The following is a 25,339-nucleotide window of genomic DNA, read 5'->3' as shown; positions in this document are numbered from 1 at the left end:
CTGGCCTAGGTTAAACTTTCCATAGACTGTGTAGTCAAAGAGATGTTTCTTTTATCTCTTTGGGTACAAGATATCGTTGCATCTTTTAACTAGTTTCTCTTTTGTAGCTATCGATAGCTCTCTTGGCAAAAATCCAACAAACCAAAATAAGAAGAAAAAAAGCTGTATGTTACTCTGCAGTCCCAAGAATAAAGATATGTGGAACTCGAAAATATGCTGCATTTTCACATTTGTGTATGCAAAATTTGAGTAGATCTGCCCATTCATTCCTTAAATATAAAGCTGAGAAATTGCTGGAAAGGTTTTCTTCCTTCCTACATCCCACCTGGCTGTAATGCCTCCTTTTAAATTTGGATAGCAGTTCACAAGGTGACTCCATGATGGAATATTTCTCCTTCAATCTTCTGGTTCCATTAAAATACTAGATTTTTCTCTCTCTTGTTTGTATCTTTCTCACCAGAGAGTTCAGTTCTTGTTGTCAGTGACACAGAATAGGTGAATATGTTGACTTTGGGGATGCATTTCACAATAAAAAATAATTTATAATTTTAAACTTAAATTCATAAATATGTTGGGGTGATTAAACAATAATAAAACTACTACAACATCTACTAAGTAACACTGATGATCGATCATGTCAGAATACACTGACTCAGAGCTGAATTGAGAATACTCATGTGACAGAAATACCGAACTCTAAGCTTGGAGAGTTTCCTAAATTAAAAATCTTTTCCACATCAGACTTCTTTGTATTTATTTCTGCTCAGAAAAAAAGGGAAGAAAACTTTTCTTCACTTTCTCCAAAAGAATTTTTTTTTTTAAGTCATTGTTCACAATGAAAAAAAAATTATAGTCCTGGAACCAGTGTTTGGCTTTCTTCAAAACAATGGGAAATTTCCAGTGGTTGCTCACGTGTTGCACAAATAGATGCTCAACTGTGATAAGTGAGCAGGGTGCCTGGAGGTAGTGCATTCAGTTTAAGTACCTGGAACTGTATGCTGGTCAAGCATCACTATGTACATATTTGAATACGAAAATGACTTCTCATTTTTTTTTCAAGGGAACACCGTACCTCAAGTTGTGCACATGCTGTTCATTGGAGAAGTTAGGATATAAGCATAAACACAACACTGCAATTGTTGTGCTGTTGAGAGTGATTCCCTACCTCCCTTCCCTCAGATCTATTTTACTGAAACTTCCTTAAAGGTGTGCATGAATCCTTCTTCTCAAATGCATTTAAATCAGCAGCAGCTCTAAAAGGAACAGCTATAAAAGACAAAAGTAGATTCTACACTTGAAGTTGTCTGAAAAATGCATGTAGACTGACATTGATGTTGGATATGAATGTTGCCATAACTTTAGGAAATTATTATTAAATTTGATAGTAAAGTTTACTTTTTTTAGTGGTGAAAATATGCACAACAAAACTTACACCATCTCAACAATTTCTACATGTATTATTCAGTGACATTAATTAGATTCTTCACGTTATGCAACCATTCTTGCTATCCTTTCAGAAATTATTTTACCACCATTAACATTAACTCAGTGCCCCCTAAGGAAAGAATCCCCGTTTCCCCCTCCCTTGTACCTCTGGTAACCACTAATAATTTTTGGTTTCCATATATTTGCTTATTTTATGTAAATGAGATCATACAGTATTTGTCCTTTTGGAACTGACTTATTTCACTCAGGATAATGTTTTCAAGGTTCATTCGTGTTGTGGCATGCATCAAGTTTACTTTGAAATCAGTTTTGAACTATTTTAATCCATGCAGCCAATATTACAGAGTTATTATAACTCATTTGCAAGATCTCTGAGGTGGGTGGGCAGCAACTTTAGCCTGTCTCTAGAAGAAGCTGGAATGGAATCTCAGTTCACATCAGAATTTCACTCATGCAACCATGACTCAGTTTATTCTGTATACATAATTACTTACATACCTATTTTATCCTTGTGCTATTTTATGCAGAAATGAATTATGCTGAAAACCAAATTTAAATAGAAATGGACATCTCAAGCACATCAGCTCCTTTTCCTGAATCTTCTATCTCTGCTCACATTTGCACCATTTTGTTTATCCACGCTGCTGGGATGGAAACCTTGAGTTCTCATTTAGTCTCTCCTACTCCCCATCCCCATGCTTCATTAGTCACAAATCCCTGAAACAAGACTCTAATTTTGTTTGGATTGGTTTATAAACTGAACTAGTTTAGAACCTTAGCCCATCAATCCTGGCTCACAACCAGTAGGAATGTTGGTGGCCCACTTTCTTCCTGCCTAGACCAAGGCCTGCCACATAATTCAGTCAAATTCCTTACACCAACTTTGATAATGTCATTCTTCTGTTCAAAAAACATTATATTTCTCCTTTTCTGTCTTTCTAATAGGAAAAAATCCAAATTCCTTAGCCTGGAATCCAAGAATTGCTGAATGTACTATGAACTATGTTTTGAGTCCCTATTATTCCCAGCACCTAGTATTTAGAAAATGTACAATAAATGGTTTTTATTAAATGTTTCACAACTTTTAACTTTTTACACAGACCCTTTCAGTAACTTTCTTTCTTTTTTATACATCAAAATATATCCTTCAAAATGTATCTTAAGCGTTACATTTCCTGCAGAACCTCCCTAATCTCTTCTGTATGAAGTGAAAGTGTATTCACTCACCTTTTTGTTTAATGCAGCTACTGCTATCCTTCAGCTATATAAAGACAAATAAGATAGCCTGCTCCAATGTACTTACTCTAGGTCTTTAAACAAACAGTTGTGGCACCATATTATCAGCACTACAGTTAACAGACAGTACAGATTCTAGTAAGGATCCCAGGAGAGGGTTTGTAAATTCATTGGACAAAGGCAAAAGCCAAGGGAAGTTCTATTGGGTAGATGAATCTTGAGTGTCTTGAACATAATGGAAAGACATTTCAGTCAAAGAGAATACCACAATAAAAACACCAAGGCTTAAAACATCCTGGAATGTTCAAAGAACGACAACAAATTTGGCTTGGCTTGAAAGTAGATATAAGAATGAGATGGGAACTACCAGAAATGAGGCAGGGATCATATTATAAAGTACTGGTTGTACTAAGAATTGTCCCTCGAACATAGTAGGAACCCAGTAAACATGTATTCAATGAATGAATGAATCGCTTCATCTTCTACTAGTATATTAAATCTTTATGTTTGAATATTTTATATTTAATAATTTATGAGTTTGCACCTTGATTCTCTGAAGAAAACTGTGTATTTGCATTCTTTGTTTTCAGTGCTCCATATAATGTTCAACCTGATAATTTAGCAATTAAAATTGTTCCTACTAATATAACCAAAAGTTCGGAGTTCTCAAAGTTAACACATACAAACGAAGTGTTCATTTCTATGTGTGTTTTTCTTTTTTCTAGGGTCAGACATTGTTCAATGGTTAATAAAGAACTTAACTATAGAAGATCCAGGTAAGTACATCATTTTCCCATTGGTAGAATTTTTTTTTTATTTCTGAAAAATTATAATTAAACTTGAGCTATGCATTTTAGCATTTATACAGATTTTATAGTAATCAACATATGTTTAACTAAAATTTAGTATATTTTATAATTTTTCATATATGTCAATAGTGTTCCCTTTGATAAAATTTGATTCTGGCAATTGACAATTGTTAGAATGGGTAAACTGAATACATAGACATAAATAATTATATGTATAATTTATAGAAAATGATAATGAAATTTTCCTTCATAAGACACAAAAATAAATCTCATTAGTTTATAATATTGCCTTCACTCTCTTTTTGCATGAGGTTTGAAAACAATATGTTATTTGTAAGTCAGGATTTTTATTTTTATTATTATTATTTTTACCATGCCTGTATGCCATATTTTTTTTAATGCTTTCATTTAAGCCCTGGGCCTATTCACTGTGGGAGGCGTCATGTCTGCTCTGCAGTGGTAAACTCAGTTGCAAAGTCTGGGAGCAATTTCTACCAGCTAACATTTATACTGCGTAGAACAGAATCCTACACATGACTTCTTTAAAGTATTGTGCAAAAGTCTTCTATGTGGCAAATAATTCACATCACTGAAATGGTATATATTGTTTAGGGAAGTTGCTGAGAAATCAAGAAAAATATCCTATGAAAAGCAGGTATTGCAGTGCCTGTCAGTGACCTGGCAGAGAAGGAGTCCATGAAACTACACAACACACGATCCTTTGGATCAGAGATAAATTTAGCTTGGCCTTTACTCCTACCTCTGGCCGCCGCCACCTTACTAAGGTTTAGAAATAACAGCTGATGGAGATGCAAAGGTTTCTATCCCATTTTGAACTACTGTACGAAACCACACCCTGAGAAAATGCAGCTCTAATTCCGTACACAAGTGCCTATGTACACACCCTGCTCACCTGGTAGATGAGCTTTTAAAATACTTATCCTAGCAGATTGAACAGGATTAAAACAACTAGTGGAGGTGAAGCAGCTACTCTGACACCATATATTACTAAGTGAAAAGAGGAGATAATTATTAGGAAAGGAAGCCATGGTCTTACTAAGTTTAGGATTCAGTCTACCTCAAGGGCACACCTGACTTTTATAAGCTGTAGAGCCAGAAATATCCAACCAACCAACCCTTTGCCGTCAAGTCAATTCTATTTCATAGTGACCCTATAGGACAAAGTAGAACTGCCCCGTAGAGTTTCCAAGGAGCGGCTGGTGGATTCAAACTGCTGACCTTTTGCTTAGCAGCCAAGCTCTTAACCACTGTGCTGCCAGGGCTCCATCCTAATGCTAAAAATCAGGTTGGCACAGTCATTGAGAACCAGGGAACAGCTGCTTTGCAAAGAATATTATAGCTCAAAGGGTAACGTGTTCAAAAGAGTAAATTTTTTTAGTAAGTTTAAGACTGTAGGTGTGCTTCAGAAATAGTCAGAGAAGCAGGAAAGAGACTGACAGATGTAATTAGCTACTAAGAAATCATCACGGGGGCATTGGTGGTTCAGTGGTAGAATTCTTGCTTTCTATGCAGGAGACGGGTTTGAATCCTAGCCCATACACCTCATGTGTAGCCACTGCCCATCTGTCAGTGAAGGCTTGAATTTTGCTAGGATGTTGAATATGTTTCAGCAGAGCTTCCAGACTACGACAGACAAGAAAGAAAGGCATGGTAACCTACTTCCAAAAATCAGGCAGTGAAAATCATGTGGATCACCATGGTCTGATCTGCAACTGATCATGGTAGTGGTGCAAGACCCGGCAGCATTTTACTCAGTCGTGCGTGGGGTCGCCTTGAGTTGGGGGCATACTGGATGGCAGCTAACAATCACAACAAAGAAATAATCAATGTTTATAATTTACACATGGAATATCATTTTAGCTATAAAACTAAAAGCCAAACCCATTGCCATCGAGTCAATTCAGACTCATACTGATACTAAAGGTCAGAATAGAACTACCCAGTAGGGTTTCCAAGGAGCTGCTGGTGGATTCCAACTGCCGACCTTTTGGTTAGCAGCCCAGCTCTTAACCACTGCGCCACCATGTATGAAAAACTGATTTCACTTGCTTGTTCAACACTTTAAAGAAGTTGTACAGCTTCATTAGAAGGGAATGAAGAGATAAAGCCAATCATATCCAGGTCAGGAGGTAAATGTGCATTATTGTATTTATGGAAGGCTGAAAGATTAGTTTTTCTTTGTTTGTTTGAATGAACTAATTCACCCTTTACAGAGTGCAGGCTCTGTATTAGATTTACAGCAGAGTAAGAAGCATTAATAATTGGTCTGAAGATAAAATAGATTATGCACACAGAAAATGAATCAATCTGACAGCCATACTGATCCCAATTAAATATGATCAACAATGTAGCTGACATCATGAAAGTTACTTTGATGGCTGCATATATGCAATTAATATACCATTTTGGAACTGTTTATGAAGAAAGACTGTTATTATAATTTAACCCTATCTACTCCCTGAAGATGTTTAAAAATGAGAGAGAAATCCATGCCTGGCTTCTGTCCTTGTATAGTATCTAGTAGATAAGTGGTCATTTGAAGCCCTCTAGGGATAATTTGAAATTCTGGATGTCAACGATTTGTTGAAAGAGGGTTTTAAGGTAAGTTGGAAGAACAGACCAGTGCCTGGGTAAGGGAGCAGGTTCTGATGGCGTATCTGGGGACAGGAGAAGAGGGTTTATGGTATTTCAGGATCTTGTGGAAGGAAGACTGATAAATCCATATTATTTGTACTTATAGTGTTCAGTATTTTATGACTGAGCATTTCATACCTTTTCATTTCTATTACAGCAATTCATTGTGTATTTAGCTGAATATTTTAGTGCAGATTTTGGTACTCTTAGACACGTGATGGGTCATCAAAAAAGATAAAGACCCTCAAAGAGGTGGATTGACACAGTAGCTTCAACAATGGGCTCAAACACAGCAACAACTGTGAGGATGGCGCAGGACCCAGCAGTGTTTCGTTCTGTTGTACATGGGGTCACTATGAGTCAGAACCGACTTGTTGGCACCTAACAACAGCAACAAGAAGCCATGTGGTTACGTTGTAGTGGATTTGAACTTTTAGTTGGAATTAAGGATTTTTTGTAAGTTAGCATTATACACAATTACTCTCACATGTACATAAAACACAAAACAAAAACAAACCTGTTGCTGTCCAGTTTATTCCACCTCATAGCGACCCTATAGGACCGAGTAGAACTGCCCTACAGGGTTTCCAGCTGGTAGGTTCGAACTGCCAACCTTTTGGTTACCAGCCGAATGCTTAACCACTGCACCACCAGGGCTCCGCATGTACATATACATGTACATACAATACACAGGAATAATATAAATTTTTTGTTTCCTTCTACTTATTGAGTCTATTTTCATAATTTATATTTTTCTGGGAAAACTTCATTTCTTTATCCATTCCTTGATTATTTCATTCACCTAACAAATATTTACTGAATTCTTTCTATGAGCCAGGCCTGCCAATATAGTGGTGAGAGTTCGCTCCTTGAGTAACTGTCTTTGGCTTCCAGGATATCCCACTTTCTTGGCTATCCTTCTTTTTCACTGGCTACTCGGTCTCAGTCTTCTGTGATAGCTCTTCACTCTCTAGCTGATCTATAAATGTTGCAGGCATCTGTCCTAGCTGTTTTTCCTTTTTCCAGCTACACACTGTTGCTAAGTACATATACGGAGGATTCCTAAACTCATATTTTCAGTGCAGACCACTCCATGGAGCTCCATACTTACCTATCCAATCCTATTTGACTTGTCTTCTGAGAGGTCAAACTCAACCAAGACAGAACCCTTGATGTCCCCCCCTCTCAAACCTGTTTCCTTGTCTTCTCTACCTCATTTATGCAGCCCTGATGGCCCAGTGTTTAAAGCACTCGACTGCTAAGCAAAAGGTTGGCAGTTTGAACCCACCAGCCACTCTGTGGGAGAAAGGTGTGACAATCTGCTTCTGTAAAGATTTACAGCCTTGAAAACCTTATGGGGCAGTTCTTCTCTGTCCCGTAGGGTAGCTATGAGTCAGAATTGACTCAACAGCAATGGGTAGCTCATTTATGATGTGGAGTCTCCTATCCAAGAACATGGTCCACCTTTCCATTTGTTCAGGTTTGCTTTGTGGTCTTTTGGGAGTGTTTTAAAGTTTTCTTCATATAAGTTTTGCTCATTTCTTAGTTATTTTATTTTGTGTTAGTATGTGTGGATCTACTCTTCCATCATATCATTTAACTGGTTATTGTTTCCATAAATATAAATTATTGATTTATGTATGCTATTTTTATATATTCCTACTTTGCTAAATTACCTTATTTTTGCTACTATTTTTGACTAATTTATTCAAAAGCTGGAACAGGTCTTGCAGCAGTGTTTTAGAATTGTATGTGGTTGCTCACTTCCTGAACTCTTGCATATCTAACAGTATCTTTTGTTGCCTGTGTGTATTTTTTTTTTTCATTTTTTTAATATATATAAAATTTTTTGTTTTTTCCTTCCCCCTGCCTTTATGCCTGTAGTAGCTTTTCTCTCTTTGAAATTCAAAATTATAAGCAGAGGCCATTACTAGGAGCTTGTCCTTTGCATTATTTTTTTTGTATGTGGATGTGTGTTTGTAATAACTGGTGAATCATTTAAATCTGTTGATTCAGGCTTTCTTCAGTAGAAGAGAGTTTTTTCCCCGTTTTATTATTTAAGTCTCATTTTCTTCATCCTAAAAGAGATGTAATAATAATGCCTACTATTTAGAGCTTTTCTAAGGATTAAGTAAGTAATACATACCAAAAAAAAACCCATTGCCATCGAGTTGATTCTGACTCATAGCGACCCTGTAGGACAGAGTAGAACTGCCCCATAGGGCTTCTAAGGAGTGGCTGGTGGATTCAAACTGCTGATCTTTTGCTTAGCAACTGAGCTCTTCATCACTGAGCCACCAGGTGATACATATAAAGTAGTTATTACCACATCTGTCGGAGCCCTGGTGTCTCGGTGGTTAAAGCTCTCTGCTGCTAACCAAAAGGTCAGCGGTTTGAACCCACCAGCGGCTCCCACCAGAGGCTCCGTGGGAGAAAGATGTGGGAGTCTGCTTCTGTAAAGATTTACAGCCTTGGAAACTCTACGGGGCAGTTCTACTCTGTCCGATAGGGTCGCTATGAGTTGAAATCAAGTCAACAGCAATGGGTTACCACATCTCGTTCATAACAGTTGCTCAGAGAATGTTAACAATTGTAGTCCTTTTTGTATTTGTCTGTTGAGGTTGTTGTCATATCTATTTACCTGTTTTTTTTTTTTTTTTTATTTTGGTTTATTCTTTTGAAACAACGTTTACTTGTATGTTTTATTCCTTTCTGTAACCAGATGATCATTTTCTTCTTTTTCATCCTTTTGTTAGCTTTGTTCCCCTCTTTCTCTACCCTAGGTAAGCTTATTAAGTTTATACACTATAGCATCCATTCTAATTTTATGCACTGGCAATTCAGCTCTTTCCTACCACTAATAAAAAATATATCTGTTTTTGAATTTTTAATTTCCCATCCTCTTTCTAATTTTCTCCCATTCCCTATTTATTTCTACCCTCCCTTTAGCAAGTTCTCTTCTAATCATAGTGTGTTGTCTTACCAAGTCATCTTTTATCTCTTTTATTACATCCAAGTCATTTACTTTTAATATTTTATTTGTACATAGCAGATACTGCTGTAAATTTACTTCATTTCATTTTATGTCTTGAAAGTATTTGTGGGTTTGTTTTGTGAATTTTCCCCCCGTTTACTTCTCAAACCAAAAGGGTTCTATGTAAAACTCATGTTTGGCTATTGACAGGATGGAGGGATTCCCTCTTTACAACTAGAACCGGAGTGCTAGGTAATATAAATTCACATTCACAGGTTAGTTATCTGATAGACTAGGTACAGTGAGGAGTGATTAGCAGCTGTGAATAATCTCAGCCTCAGGACTTCATGAGGTGTTATATTGTCTCTGAGTGTGATGAGCCCATTTCAATGGGCCACATTTTCATCCCTTATTCAGCTTTGCCAATTTCCCAACCACCTGCAAGGTATGGCCGTGCCTGACTTCTGAGGTGTTTACTTTCTACACTTCGAACTTCCCTGTTGCTGCAGCCCCACTCCAGCTGCCTTTGGGTGCTCTTGATATTCTGCAATGAACAGGATCTGAAGAGATGTGCTCCCTTCTCTCCTACGATTTCCCCTCTTTGGGGGGTTTTATTAGTGACCTGCCAGAATCTTCTCTACTTAGTACTGTGGTGCTCTCTCAGGAGGGTGTTGCAGCCTGGCCCCATATGTGGTATACAGGTGGGACTTCCGGAGTATGTGCTTTGACACCCTTTCTTAATTTTAGAGCTGATGCATGATTCTATTTGTGTTGCTTTTTGTGTGTGTGCAGGGTTCATAGTTAAAAACTTTGCTTATGTTTCCATCTTGACAGAAGTAGTTGATATTTGTATTACTATCTCTCAACTATATCACTAAAAATCTAGAATATGTATGTGTGTGTGTGTATTGAATATGCACAGGAAAAGTGCAGAACAAATTACATTAGTTTTAGAGTTAGAGCTTAGCTGAGACGTTAAATAAACAGCTATCTGGATTTTGTAGAGGGAAAAGTTGATACAGGTCAATTATTAGATAGGGGCACAGGGTTGGGAGGAGGAGTTTGGCCCTTGGAGAGCATCCATTCACATTGGCATCCACTGAGAAGCATGTCGCCCACCCATGCCTTCGTTAGTGGTCAGGCAGTTGCTTCCATCTAGTTACTTGTTCCCATTGGCAGGGCCCCTTTTTGTCTGTTGACACTCTTTGCTTCTGTCAGGTTCACTCTGGGAACACAGCAAGTGACCTGCTCCTTCTCCCTCAAACTGGGAGCATGTGCTACGCTGCCTAAGGTCCTATGCTATTTTTCTGTTTTAAGATCAGTTGCTGCTTTCTTACCATTCTGAGGTGTGGGATCCCCTGAGGCTGCCCAAGCTGCTTTCTGCCTGAAAAAACCGTATGGTCATTCCTGCGGTGTAATCCTTCTGAGTCCCAAAGTCTCCGTGTGGGAAGCAAGCAATAGGTACTCTCTCCTCTTGTATTTCAACAATTTTGCGGTTTTCTCCATTGCTTGAAATATTATTCTGTCATCTCAATTAGCTTTTGCTCTATAACAAACCACCTGAAAACTCTGTGGCTCGAAATAAACAATTTTATTTAGCTCATGATTCTGTGGATCAGACGGTAAGCTCTTCTGGCCTGGGCCTGCTTGACCGATATCTGCTGGGCTCTCTGATGTGTTTGTGGCTGGCTGGTAGGGTGAACGATCTAGAATTTCTGACACATCTGGCACTTGGTAGGCTGTTGGCCAAGTGCCTCCAATTCTCTCTTCCTTTAGCCTGCTATCACTAGCTTCTTCCAATGGTGTTTACAGGGTTCGAAGCACAATATAAGTTTCTGCTTGTGCCACATGCACTATTGTCTCACCTGCCACAGTAAGTACCGTGGCCAAGTCATGAGTCACTGTAGGCAGGGACTATCCAAGGGCCTGGATGAAGTGGAGTCTAAACAAATCGAGGCCGTTATTGCAACAATTTTCCGTATCTGTATTTTCTCTGCCTTTTAGTTCTACCATTCTGTTATACATCCTACTGTCTTTTGGCTTGAGTTTGCAAAATACATGCTCCAGAAACTGATCATTTTCTCTTAGTGTCTTAGTCATCTAGTGCTGCTATAACAGAAATACCATAAGCAATGGCTTTAAAAAAGAGAAATTTATTTTCTCACAGTTTAGGAGGGTAGAAGTCTAAATTCAGGGTGCCAGATCTAAGGAAGGCTTTCTCTCTCTGTCGGTTCCGGGGGAGGGTCCTTGTCATCAATCTTCCCTGGTCAAGGAGCTTCTCAGTGCAGGGATCCCAGGTCCAAAGGACGTGCTATTCTCCTGCCTCTTGTTTCTTGCTGGTATGAGGTTCCCCGTCTCTCTGCTGGCTTCTCTCTTTTATTTCTCAAAAGATATTGGCTTAAAACACCACCTAACCTTGTAGATTGAGTCCTGCCTCATTAATATAACTGCCACTAATCCCACCTCATTAACATTATACAGGTAGGATTTACAATGCATAGAAAAATCACATCAGATAACAAAACGGTGGACAATTACACAGTACTGGGAATCATGGCCTAGCCAAGTTGACACACATCTGGGGGACACAATTCAATCCATGACACTTAGTAAACATGCTTTATATCTAGTATTATGCCATATTACTTATGGACAATATTTTAAGTAAATTTATCAAAATGCAAAGCTTCATTCAGTGAAGTCTGCAGCCTTCACAAAATTATTAAGAATTATCAATAACTCTTTGATGTCAGTCTGCTAGTTTGTGACCCTTGCTATCTCTCCTCAGAAAGATCAACTCTGTCAAGCTCTTGAAATGGCATTGACCAAACTGAGGCGTACCTTACAACCCTCAGATTTATTAGTGGCTAGAATTTGAAATTAGTCTCACTGTGAGCCCTAAATATCTAGGGACATTATATATTTCTGCATTCCCTGAGTTACACTCTGCTTGTTCCACCTTTGTCCTTCTCTCCATCAGCCATGCTTCTTGATTTAAAAGCATTCCTTGAGAGGTATCCTGGCATTGAAGATTAGTCATGGACTTTGGAGACAGGCTTGACCTTGAATCATGATTCAAGTATTTACTGACTATAGAGCATGGAGCAAGTTACTTAATTTCTCTGCCTTTCTTTCCTTCTTTTATAAAATGATTTAGTATTGTGTGTTGTGAAGCGTAAATGAGTCAACATGCAAGTGTTCCAGAATCTTGTTTTTATTTTTAAATGGGCCAGATTGTTTTAAGCTCTGAAAATTTGCCACCACATTGAATTGCGTTCTTTTTAAAAATGCATGCAATTTCTATACTAGCCTTCAAACATGACCTGTTCCAGGAAGCCTTCCCTCAATAATTCAGTTCACATGGGCTGTTCTTTGCCATGAACTACAAGAGTATTTATATTTGATTCTATTCAACTTATTGATTAATTGCATTATCTTTTATCTTGCATTTCACATATGTTGGTCTTATCACTTAAGTTGAATCTAGGCACTTTAATGACAGAGGACACATATCCTCTCCAGCCATCCAGGGAAGTTCCAGGAATAATCGATACTCAGTAATTACTTGATTTTACTCTAATGGTAATTTCCTGAAGTGGCATCAAGTTTATCGAAACCTATAAATCATTTTGTGCTCTTCAAAAAAAGATGGGAAGAGTGAGGAGAAAGACGTTAAAAACGGATTGTTTTTCATCTAGACTAAAATGCAGATAGAAAAGTAAAATTAGGGGTAAATATGATTTCACCGGTATAAAAATTAAATTTTGAAAGAGTTGCAGAATTTCTTCCTCAATGCATATTACCCATTGTGAAAACAACCAGTGAAAATTGAGATTCAGGCAAATACAACCAGATGTTTTACCTGCACATCATCAAACAACTGGGTTGAATAACTTAATTGTCACTGAATTAATTACATCAATCCATTGTGTTCATCCTGAAACAGTCTGTTGTCTGCCTCCCCAGCCTGACACAAGTCTTCTGGAGAAAGTGATCTAAATTCTGTTAATGAATTTAATAAAGTTCCATTACAAACTGCCTTTGTATTCCATGAATTTGGTTAGACTGCCAGAGAAATCACAGCCTTAGGAGCATAGCAGTGCATCAGCACCAGCATGGTATATAATGTCTCTGCTATCCTGGATAATGTTTTTACTTGTGAAGCATTTTATACTTTTTCAAATCGTTTCTATTTAGATTATTTTATTTGATCATTGCAACAATATTGTCAAGTAGCCAAGGCAGGCATTTTCACCATTTTTCAATTGGAAAATCAGCTGAGAGAAGCTAATGAAGGCCCAAAGTCACACAAAAGCCTGTTCAGAGAAGTAGAGCCCAAGTCTCCCAATCTGTACCCTCTGTGTCGGTTTATTTTTTAAAAATTATTCCAGACTTGGATTCTACTTTTACATAGATGGTTGGAACTATGAGGGGACATGAACTCACGTGACAGGGTGGCATTTTACATAGTGTCTTTTGGAATAAAGTAGTTGTTTTTCTTGGCTTTGGTGTTATTTTTAACCATTGTATTCTGAGCACACCCTTTTCTTAGAGCCATTTCCTACGTATTTCAACTCATAAGTATTGTACATAAAATCAAAAGCAATCTTATCTGTGTGCTCTTGAAATTGTTTCAAACAACAATCTTGCTTGGATGGATGGAGAAGTATTTAAAACACCCTTGCAAATAATCATTAAGGCCTTTAGGAGCCTATAAAAGTGCATATTTTATTGGCCATTCTGCAAGCTAGCATACCACTATTAGCTAAATAAAAGCCGGTATTATTGTTTCAGTGTTGTTGTTGTTGTTAGGTGCTATCCAGTCAATTTTCCACTCACAGTGACCCCATGCAACCGGGTGGAACTGCCCCATAGGGTTTTCTTGGCTACAATCTTTACGGAAGCAGATCACCAAGTCTTTTTGCCACAGAGCAGCTGCGTGGGTTTGAACCACCAACCTTTCAGTTAGCAGCTAAACATTTAACTCTTCTGATGATAATATGTAAGAACTCATAGATCAGAGTCATCACATACACCTTGAACAAGACTGATTAGTTTCATCCAGTTTTAAGGCAATAGCTATTATCCAAGTGGTCAACTTGCAAATGTGCACCTATCTGTTATAAATAACACTTAAAGGAAAAAAAATCTAATGTCTTTGGGTACCTACTCCCAACCTGTGCCTCTACTATTGTAGCCAGAACTTTATAAAGTTATGTACATGAGGAATCTTATATGTTGTTCTAATTATTTTGTGTGAGATAAGCAAGAGCTAAAGTTTCTTTTGTGTATTTTTGGTGTCTTACTAATTTCTCCTCGGAAGAGAGAAGTGATTCCTCTTTGCATATATTTCATTAGTACCCCAATATTATTTTCAAAAAATGTATCCTGTACATTTAATATCATCAGAAACCCCCCTTTTGGTTACCTTGCGTCTTAGCAAGGCAGAAAGTGAATAGTCTGCAAATGTTTGCTCTATGAAGTCTGCCATTCAAAGTACTTGGCGCCACTGAGCCCAGCCCCAACACATCCAGCTGTTGTAACCAACTGTCTCATTTAACTTCTTAACTAGTTTCATTCCTTTCTTTTGTTCTCCCCCTTTTATCATTAATTTTTTTGTTTCATTTTGCATTTGCATTTGAATATTACATTTCATAATGGAACAAGATGTTTTTGTCATTGATCTGGCATAATTATGCCATAAAAACCCAGAATGCATTGAAAAGTCTTTGTGAAGTCCACAAATTGAAGTTTTTGTTGTTAGAACAGGGATTACTATCCCCAGCATGACTGCCATGGTTTCAGTCACCTGTTGACAAAAGCATTTTCTGGTTTTTGCCTTCTGGCTGCCTTCACCTCCTCCCTCCATTACTTTATTGCAGTAGCAGCAGAAAATGACTATTATACATTAATATTAACTAATTGGGTGCTCCCAGGTGCCATGCTGAGTGATTTCCACTTTTTTAATTCTTCTAAGTGGGAAGAGGGCAAGAGATCTCACTTACTTGAATACAACTATGTGTCACACACCCTGTTGAGAACTAGAAAGATAGATCATCAATAGATAGATAGGTAGGTAGGTAGACAGATGAATAGATGATAGATAGATATTTAATTCAATCTTCAAACAAAGAGAAAGCTTCATGAAAAAGGTGGTAGATAAGAGAACAAAGTCTCAGATTGTGAAGATAGTAAGAGATAGAATCAGTATTTAAACCCAGATCGTTTTATGTCAAGACATGAACACTTTCAGAATCAAGTTGCTTCTGACTCATAGCAACCCTATAAAACAGGGTAGAACTGCCCCATAGGGTTTCCAAGGCTGTCATCTTTACAGAAGCAGGCTGCCACATCTTAGTCCTGCGGAGCTGCTGGTGAGTTTGAACTGCTGACCTTTCAGTTAGCAGTTGAGCACTTAACCACTGTGCCACCAGGGCTCCTTAGATCAAGACCCAAAGCCCAAACCAAACCTGTTGCCGTCAAGTTGATTCTGACTCATAGCGACCCTGTAATCAATACAAGGAGTATTAATTTACTTTGACAGCTGCAGACCCTAGCATCAGAATAGAGCTAGTATGGTGTGGAGCTGGTTCATACTCCCTATGTCTGACTTGATGTCAACACAATGCATGTGTTAGGGACCGAGAAGGTGCCCTCTTACTATCCTGGCCCCCTCTTTTGCTTTGTGCTGCCAACACATGCATAAATACCAGTCTCCGCGTTTTGTAGCCTCTCTCTTTTTCATTTAATTGGCTCATTTTACATATATTGCTTATTAGAGTTGCCAGTTATTAAGCAAAATACTGAAAGTAGCTGGAAATCCTATTAGAATTGCTGTCTTTTCTCTTGTAAAACTAGAACAAGCATAATGAGGCCAGGGTTCGATATACTACTAAATAGTTGTTAAACTCTACCCTATCAATTAGAAAAAACAAAAACGAAGATTACTCCATAAACAAATGGAAAAACACAAATGCCCCGTGGCGCTGCCGAATTCCTCCAGTAGCTGATTGACCTAATTTTTTTTTTCTTTCTTCTTTTTAGGTCTTCACTTTCTATTTTATTAAACTTTTTGTATATCGTGTTCCTTTTATAAGGAGCTCTGGTGGTACAGTGGTTAAGCATTCGGCTGCTAACCTAAGGTCAGCAACTCGAAACCACCAGCAGCTCCGTGGGAGAAAGCAGTCTGCTTCCGTAAAGATTACAGCCTTGGGAACCCTATGGGGCACTTCTCCTCTGGCCTGTAGGGTCACTGTGAGTCAGAATCAACTCTATGACAATGGGTTTGGTTTTCTGGTTTTGGTAAAGAAATAAGGCATGAGCAACCTAAAAGAGAGAGAGAATGAGAGAGAGAAGAAAGGAAGGAAGGGAGGGAGGGAAAGAGGGAGGGAGAGAGGAAGGAAGAAAGAAAAGGAAGGAAGGTAGGGTTTGGTAAAGCTAATATGGCCTATCCACCATCCCTCTGTCAGTTTGTGGTTCTGTGGTGGCCTGTGTGTTGCTATGATGCTGAAAGCTATACCACTGATATTTCAAATACCAGCAGGGGCACCCATGGAGGGGACAGGTTTCAATAGAACTTCCAAAAACTAGCCACTGAAAACCTTATGGATCACAATAGAACATTGTCCAATATAGTGCTGGAAGATAAACCCCCTAGGGTGGAAGGCACTCAAAATACACAGTGACCACAGCAATGCATTCAAGCATACCAATGATCATGAAGATGGTGCAGGACCAGGCAACATTTTGTTCTGTTGCCCAGTCAAAGCCAACTCAACGGCATGAGTCAAAGCAGACTCAATGGCATCTAACAACAAAATATGGTCTATAGCACAAAGCTTCATCTTAAAATATCCCTATTCATCAGGACCAGCCACTAAGAGAAAATAACAGGCAAATGTCCATGATTATACGTGTTATCCAGAGGGTCCATAGACAGCAGTGTAAGAGCCTCTCAAAAGTCAGGCACCTTTACCTTTTATTAAAAATAACATAGTTTTGTTTTTTTTAAATTCCAAGCTGAAGTATGAGTTAGTTTTTCCCCCCCTCAATATTTGTGTTGAGAACAATGCTACTTGTTATATTTCTGTGTCATAGTTCATGAAGCTTTTCCTTCTATTACAACTAAGATGGTAGGAAATGCTAGCTACAACTGTGCAGAAAGTGTGATACGAATGCTGATAGAAGCTTTTTATTTAACTGTGATCCTGCCATGAATGTACCATCTCGTCACTACAACTTGGTCGGGAACCACACAGACAGATTACTCATTTGGCCCTTAAAAGATCACCTGGGTTGAAATAATGAGTTTAAGGAACACACTGTAAGATAATAATATGATTTTTAAATTTTGAAAATTCCTCTTTAAACAAGCAGTCTTCAAATCTAATAAGACTACAATACTTTTTTAAAGTTTACTGCTACGTTATAATTCAAGTGATTAGGACCTCTTGAATTATGTGAATTCCGGCTTTCCACTGTATTCACTCACACCTGTATATTATGACCACCACATGGATTTCTGATGCGCTCCTTTCACCTGAAGCACATGCTCCGATTGTGGCTTGTCCACTTATCAATACATGCTCTCTCTCTTTTTATTTAAACCAAATTTTTGGAAGGGATGCTAGCATTTTGATTCTCCTGGAAGTTCATGGGAAGAGGGAAGTCTGATTTTCAGAGTATCTGGGGTTATTCGCCTGGTTCGGCAAAACTGACAGTTTGATTCTTCTTTTGTCATGGTTTGTCTTAGTGTCCTAGTGCTGCTGTAACAGAAATACCAAAGGTGGGAGACTTTAACTAGCAGAAATGTATTTTCTCACAGTTCCTAGAGGCTAAAAGTCCAAATCAGGGTGTCAGCTCTGTCAGTTCCTTCCTTGGAGGTTATCCCAGGTGTTCCCTGGTTCCTTGCTTGTGGATGATCCTCACTTGTTATCTGTTTTCCCCCATTTGTGCATATCTCTGTGTCTAATCTGCTCTTTTTAAAACTCAGAGATGATTAGATTTAGAACCCACCTTACTTAAGTATGATTTAATTAACATAACAAAGAAAATCCTAGTTCCAAACAGGATTACATCCAGAGGTTTATATATATATATAAAGTTGTAGTCTCATCAATTCTGATTCATGGCCGCTCAGTATGTGCAGAGTAGAACTGGGCTTCATAGGGTTTTCTAGGCTGTGACCTTTCAGATATAGATTGCCAGGCCTTTTTTCTGAGTGGACTTGAACTTCCAACCTTTTGGTTAGCAGCTAAGTGCATTAACTGTGTGCACCACCCAGGGAATCCATCTGTAGATATACGGGTTAGGATTCCAACATATATTTTTTGGGACATAATTCAATCCATAGCAGGGTTGCATCCATGAAAAAGTATGTGTCTGGTAGTTGTGGGGGCCTGGATTAACAATGATGGACACTTCTTTACTCTGCTCTGGCAGCTTCACCAAGGAAGCACTGACCTTCTCTGAATGACGCATCACGTCTTCTTCGGTGTTTGCTTAAGTGCTTCCTAATAACTGCTTGGAAAAAGGTTCAGCAACCCTTGCTTAGTGCTAGATGTCACATGTCACATGTAGTACCTTATAATACACACATTTTCTTTAAAATGTTTTGTATTATAAAAAGCAGTGTAAATCTACTCACCATAGGTGGTTTGGAAAATACAGGAAAGTGTAAAGAAGAGAATAGAAATCACTCATAAAAAGTCCCTGACACAGCTCCTATTAACATTCTGGTACATCTGTCCAGTCCTGTTTGAAGGTGTGAGCTCTCGCTGACTTTATTATTGGAAATTAGTCCCACTCATTTTGTTTCCTCTTCCCCCATACTGAGAGCTTTCTTGGGCACTCCTGGGGCATTCTTGAACCAGCATCTCATGTTTCTTTGCCCCCATCTGCTTTTGATGTTCAGTACCTTGGCCATTGTCTCCACTGGCCTTTGTGAGATCACTGCTTGCCAAACACTATAATGCTGTGCTCCCATTGCCCTAATCTCAGCTGAGGGCACTACTCCTACTGAGGGGGCTCTGAAACCTGCTCCACTATACAGACCCCCTTGACCTCCCAGACTCTCTTAATAAGATTTAATTGAGCATCAGGGATAGTAGAAGGAAAATAATACACAAGACTAATGGATGGCCCCTGTACAGCCCTGATCTGTCCTTAGTCCTTTAAAAGCTTTCCCTGTGCCCCTCCTCATGTCTAGGGAGAGCAGCCAACACTTCCAACCCTGAGAATCTTCCAGGCATATCAAGGCCCAGATTCTGAGCTAAGTTGGCTCCTAACCAAAGAGGGTAAAATTTCCCTTCATCCTATTCTTAGCCACAGTGCCCGAATTCTCATACATGACCAGGGTTGACCTGTCCCAAGGACATCTGGACAGAACAAACATCACTCTTCTTTTTTTTTTTTCTCTCATGAAACAGTTAGTACACATATTGTTTTATGACAATGGTTAGCAACCCCACGACATGTCAACACTGTCCCTTCTCAACTTTGAGTTCCCTATTACCAACTTTCCTGTCCCCTCTTGTGTTCTTAAACACCACCCTTCTTGACGGGTGTGGTCTGTTCCCATTGTCAAATGATGGTCTGACTTTGGTGCATTGCCCAAAGTCTGGGGCACATATTTTCTGAACTGGAGCTCTATGGAGTACAAAAACAAAACAAAACCTGTTGCCATAGAGTTGATTCCACTCATAACAACCCTACAGGACAGAGTAAAACTGCCCCACAGGGTTTCCAAGGAGCACCTGGTGGATTCAAACTGCCGACCTTTTGGTTAGCAGCTGTAGCTCTTAACCACAATGCCACCAGGGGTTTCCTATGAGTACAAGGACTTGGTTTATACTTTGCTCTGTCCCCAGCCTCTACCCACTGTCTGGCACTTAGTGGGTGCTGAGTAAATACTGATTGAGTTAATCATACTTGAACATAAGAGACCATTAGCATGAAAACAAGTAAGCTGCTTACATCTTACATGCCTCACTTGGCATTATGTAATGGACATTTCCTCATTCATGTTTCAAGCTCTAGGTGGAATTTTACTTCAAAGTGAAAAAAACCCAAGGTTCCTGTAGCTATCCAAAACACAGAAAGTGTTCAATTATAGAAAATAAAATGAAACTTCCTGGGGTTATGAATCCATAGGTTTCAAATAATCCAATTTTCTCTAAGTAAAGGCAACAAGAGAGATTACCCACCTGCAGGAAAATGTTCTAAATGTTCTGAAACAGCAGGCTTCTTGCGAAAGAAGTTACTTTTTCCACGGAAAATGAGTTTAATGAGTTAATAGTAGCTCCAGTTAGAAATGAAACCTAACTTCTTTGTTGAAATGCTGTAGCCCACTGCATCACTCAAGCAAAGGCATAATAAGGTCGTAATGAGAGTTTCATAAAAGTCATAAAAACAGACTACTGGGTGGGAAATTCATCCCTAGGCCCAAAATGCTATCATATTAAGTGAAACAACTGCTTTAGGTTATTCTTTCATTTTTTTTTTTCCTGTGAGTTTTCCAAAAAAATTTTAAATCCACTGGAATGAATCCTGACACACTATAGATAGTTTCTCTCTTTAAACATGATTGAAGGGCAGACCACTGGCCTCCTGCTTAGAAAAATAGCAGCTCTAGACATTTATTTTCCTATAGTTCAGGGATTGTGAGTAGTCAGCTGTTCTGGAATGACAGGTTCAAGCAGGAGAGTCATATGATTATAAAATTGAAGAAGTTGGGTGTTTGGCTCATGCAAAGCCGTGAGCTTCTCTGCTGAGAAATTTCTACTTGTTTGGTGTACAATGAACAGCCATTCAAGGAAGGAGAATGTCTTGTCTCTACAATAAGTAAAGTTCCATTGCCTAGCCTTTTTATGAACGTATGCTAAATTTTATTAACAATTTCCAGCTCCCAGACAAGCCTCCAAGTTTGATAAATTGCCTAATTTACTACCAGATGTCCAGTGGCAGACTAATGAATTTTTGATCACTGATGTGATGTCACAAACAGAAACAGATTCTTGAAATTATGAAAGACTTTTATCCAGTGCCATAACTTGTTTACCAGCCCTAGCACCAACATGAGCTAAAATGTTCTTACCCGGAAATCATGGCATCATTCCCCTGCTATCCCACAGAGCCCTTGACAAGACAAATGGGAGCAAACAGTTGAGCATTAAGTGCCTGGCAGCTGGTGGCCCTGGGTGACACTGGAAAAGAAGGGCTGATGGAAGCTATCTCAGCCTCTGCTTACTCTTCACCTGCACCACCTGCTGATTCTGTCAAATGTTAGTTGTTTACTCCAAAAAAATCTTGGGGATGTGGCCTGTAAGGGCTGCTACTAAAAGGTCAAAAAACCTGTGTGGTCAGGAGCACCTCTATAACTGGTCACCGAAGCATCTTACCAAACAATCTGTTTCAAGCACAACAAGTCAAAGAAAAAGATGCAAGTGAAGTGGCAGTGAGGTGTACAGTTTAAAAATAGAGTAAGACATAAATACCGCTATTGCTTAGGTTATATCAAACAAATCATGTGAAAATTCTCATCATGTTTAAGAGGACCTTTGTGGAAATTTATCTTCTGTGTGTAATGAGGAAGGTAGAGGCTTGGGAGAGAGTTTATTGAGAGGCACAAAGGTCACTGAAGAATTGAAAAAAAATATATGAGAATGATAAAAATAGGACTAAAATTCTTTGTGGGAGATGAGAAGGTAAAGAGGACAATACAGTACGTTAATTCTTTTCAAATACAAAGAGTTTTATCTGATGGTGACCAACTAGATGCTCTATTCAGGGGACAGAACTCAAGGGTTAGACTGCAAGTGACAAACTTACCAGAAAAATAGAATAAATGTTCTGAAAGGGAAAGTTACTTAAAACTAGTAGGGTGTCGAGGAAGGCAAAGAGATGTTGCTTTTAGAAACTCTTTTATACAGATTAGCTATCTTTTCATCTCTGATGGCTGAAAGGTCAACTAAATGGTATTTGGCCTCACGTTAGAGTCCAGTGCCATTTTTGGTCTGGCATAGAGTAAAGAATCTAGAAACTCTCCCTGCGATGTGATGTAGTAATAAAACAGTAATAAGAGAGATTGGATTTACAGAGAGGATCTTCCATGTTTGTAATAAATTATCGATGCACATGCAAAATATGCCTGCATTGGAGGGCCAGTGGTGATCAAGAGCCACACGGCTGCCGCTCTCTTGGGTAAGACAGACATTAGAGAAACGATTGCACCAACAACAACCAACCAGCCACTTTAACTCATAAATATGCTCAGTTTTCTCTAATCTTGTCCTTCCAATGTGCCCATCCAGAAATGTCTAAGCCGGATGAACCCCACTGTGTTCCTCTCTCTATCTGAAATTTTACACACTACTACTGAAAAATCACTCAACACTATAGATTATTTTGACCAAGACATCCTGGTTTCCTGCCCCAATCAGGCCTACAGGGCTTCCTGGTTATCATATTTATCTAGTCAGATCAATCTCCTATTTAGTACAGTGATTATTTAAAGCTTTTCCACTTTCCATATGTCTCCTAGCATGGTTCATTTTGTATCATCCTCATTATCAGACCATAACTTTTTTAGAGAAAATATAAATCAAGAAGGAAATTTCTCAACATTCTAATTCCGTCTGCTTCACAAAGACACTTTGACCCTGTCTATACCCATCAGTGTTAGGCTTACCTGTGCTCATGATCCCATCCCCTCATACCTTCTCAAGGTTCTGGTTCCATCACTTATATGTCTCTTTCTATCCTAAACTACCATATCTTTGTTTATTCACAGTTGACTCCCATCATTAAAAAAAATCTTAAACATTGATCCCTGGTACACTCTAGCTAGTCTCCTAGACCTCTCCCATTTTCACAAACTCAGTTGCACTTGCTATCTCTAATTCCACCCTTCCTAATTAATTTTTTCAGTTCACTGGGATTGTACTTGTATCGCTCCCTCACTTATACACCAAAACATTATACACTGTGGTCATTAATATTCTCCTTGTTGCTAAATTCAGTTATCACTTCTCAGCCCTTATTTAGTTCACCTTCATTTCAGCAGTTTTTACTTTAGACATCCCTCATTGTTTCTTTCATTACTCCTTTCCCTTGGTTTATCCTATAACGTTTTCATCCTCCATCTAGTGCTCTTCACAGTTTCCTCTTCCTGCCTCTCAACTGTCAGGGTCTTGGGACCCAAACATGGGCTTTCTTATTTTTTGACTCCATACACTGCATGGATGATGCTGTGCACTTTCTTATTTTATTCAGTATTGTTATGATAACTGATTAAAAATACACCTCTAGACTCCCTTCTGAGCTCCTGACAGAAAAATTCAACTGTCTAGTAGATATATTTCCATATAGATATTTAACAGATGTTTTATATATTCCACATATTCAAAATTTATCTTTTCCACATAAATTTCTCAAATCTGTCCACTTATCTCCATCCCCACTGGCTCTCTCCTCGTTCCTACCACAGTCATATCTCACTGGGAACTAAGACACTCTTTTAATTGACATTCCTTCGTCCTTGTCCAGTGCCAATGTATTTATTTCATTGCATCTAAAATGATCACTCCAAAATTCAGATCTAATTATATCTTTTCTCAGATTAAATAACTCCAAAAGATCTTCCATTGCCCTTTGGGTGAAGTCCAAACTTTCTAGCTTGAAACATAAGGCCTTTTTTGATATAGTTTATTATTGCAGCTGCTCAGACCACAACTCCCTTCCTCATGCTATACCTTTCAGCCACCAAACGGCTGGCTGTTTCTCAAATCCCATTATACCTCTGATCATAAGCATTTGTGTATGCTACTTTCTTTGCTTGGAATCTCCTCTTTGCTTCATAACTCCTATTTTTCCTGTAAGACTTGAATTATATATCTACTCCTCCAGAAAACTTTATTTAGTTCCCAGAACTATGTTGGATGTCCTTTTAATGTTTATCCAGAGCACACTGTGCTTACCTCATTGAAATTCTTACTAGACTGTGGGGCTGAGTGTCCATTTATTTGCCTGTTTTGCTGATTAAATAGACTGCAGATTTCTTAAGGACAAAGCTGATTTCTTGTTCAGTGTTTTCTCCCCATGAGGTATACATTTGGTAATTAAATCTTTGAAATTAGATGATCTTGCCAAAGAAGAAGAAAATAGAAAGAGAGACAAAGGAGAGGGGAGCCATAACATAGAAAGATTTTGAGACACTTCCTCAGTGTAGAGAATGGGAGGAGGAAGGAAGGCAGGGAAGAAGAGGTGGGAGGGCAGAGGGAAAGATAGCAGAGTAGAGTGTGGTGGAAGTCAAAAAGGAAGAGAGATTCATCAGTAACTTGGTTAGAAAGTAAGGACTGGGAGGGTGGGGGAAGCTGTAGGGTTTTTCTGCTAGGAAGTCACTGAGTGATCTTTGAGAGTAGATTCAGTAGACTTTTGGGGGTAGAAGACAGTAGAGAGAGCTAAGGAAGAATTTCAGAGAGAGGAAGTGAAGAGTGCACATGTGTACTACTCTGATGAAGAGTGATCTCAAAAAGAAGGGGAGCAAAATTCTAATAGGCTAGTACTTGGGAAGGTAGCAAAATCATGAACAGGTTTGTTCATCCACCCTGTCTCCCTCCCTGTCTCTCCCTCTTCCCTTCCTTCCTTTCACCCTTCTTTTCTTCCTTTCTCTTTTCTTCTTTGTCTTTTCTCCTCTTCCTCTCCCCTCCTCCTTTCTCTTTTAATACTAAGGAAGCTTGGGGTATACTTATAGGGCTGCCAAGAAAAAGAATTTAGTGAGGATGAAGAGCTCAACAACTCTCAAGAAACAAGGGCTTACTTGATGGAGCGCATCATGCCCATTACATTTTTCATTGTAGACATCATAACCCATTGCCGTTGAGTCGATTCTGCCGCACAGCTACCCTATAGGACAGAGTACAGCTGCCCCATAGGGTTTCCAAGGAGCGGCTGGTGGATTTGAACTGTCAACCTTATGGTTACCGTAAAGGTTACAAGTTTAAAGTTAGGTAGAGTATGCCAATAGACAGTATATTGCCTAACAAATTCCGGTTAAATTTCTGGTATGTTTTGACACCTCAATAGTTTTTTGGTTTTTTTTTTCCTTTTTTTTTTTTTATTATACATCAGGTGAAGGCTTACAGAACAAATAGTTTCTCATTTAACAGTTACTACACATGTTGCCCTATGACAATGGTTAACAATCTCACAACACATCAAC

At 38.7% G+C, this 25,339-nt stretch overlaps 1 protein-coding gene across 1 annotated transcript in view; it reads left to right on the top strand.

Annotated features, from left to right (window-relative positions):
- RGS7 (regulator of G protein signaling 7) overlaps positions 1-25,339 on the top strand; it is a 567,494-nt gene that overhangs the window by 405,340 nt on the left and 136,815 nt on the right. The window contains exon 3 of the mRNA XM_004375937.1: positions 3,408-3,458. Coding sequence (XP_004375994.1) covers positions 3,408-3,458 — 51 coding nt within the window. The remainder of the gene's footprint in view (positions 1-3,407; positions 3,459-25,339) is intronic.

This window comes from Trichechus manatus, unplaced genomic scaffold (assembly GCF_000243295.1).
Source record: "Trichechus manatus latirostris isolate Lorelei unplaced genomic scaffold, TriManLat1.0 scaffold00039, whole genome shotgun sequence".
NCBI lineage: Eukaryota > Metazoa > Chordata > Mammalia > Sirenia > Trichechidae > Trichechus > Trichechus manatus.
The sequence above is the reverse complement of the archived record's forward strand: the minus strand, read 5'-3'. Positions and strand labels throughout refer to the sequence as shown.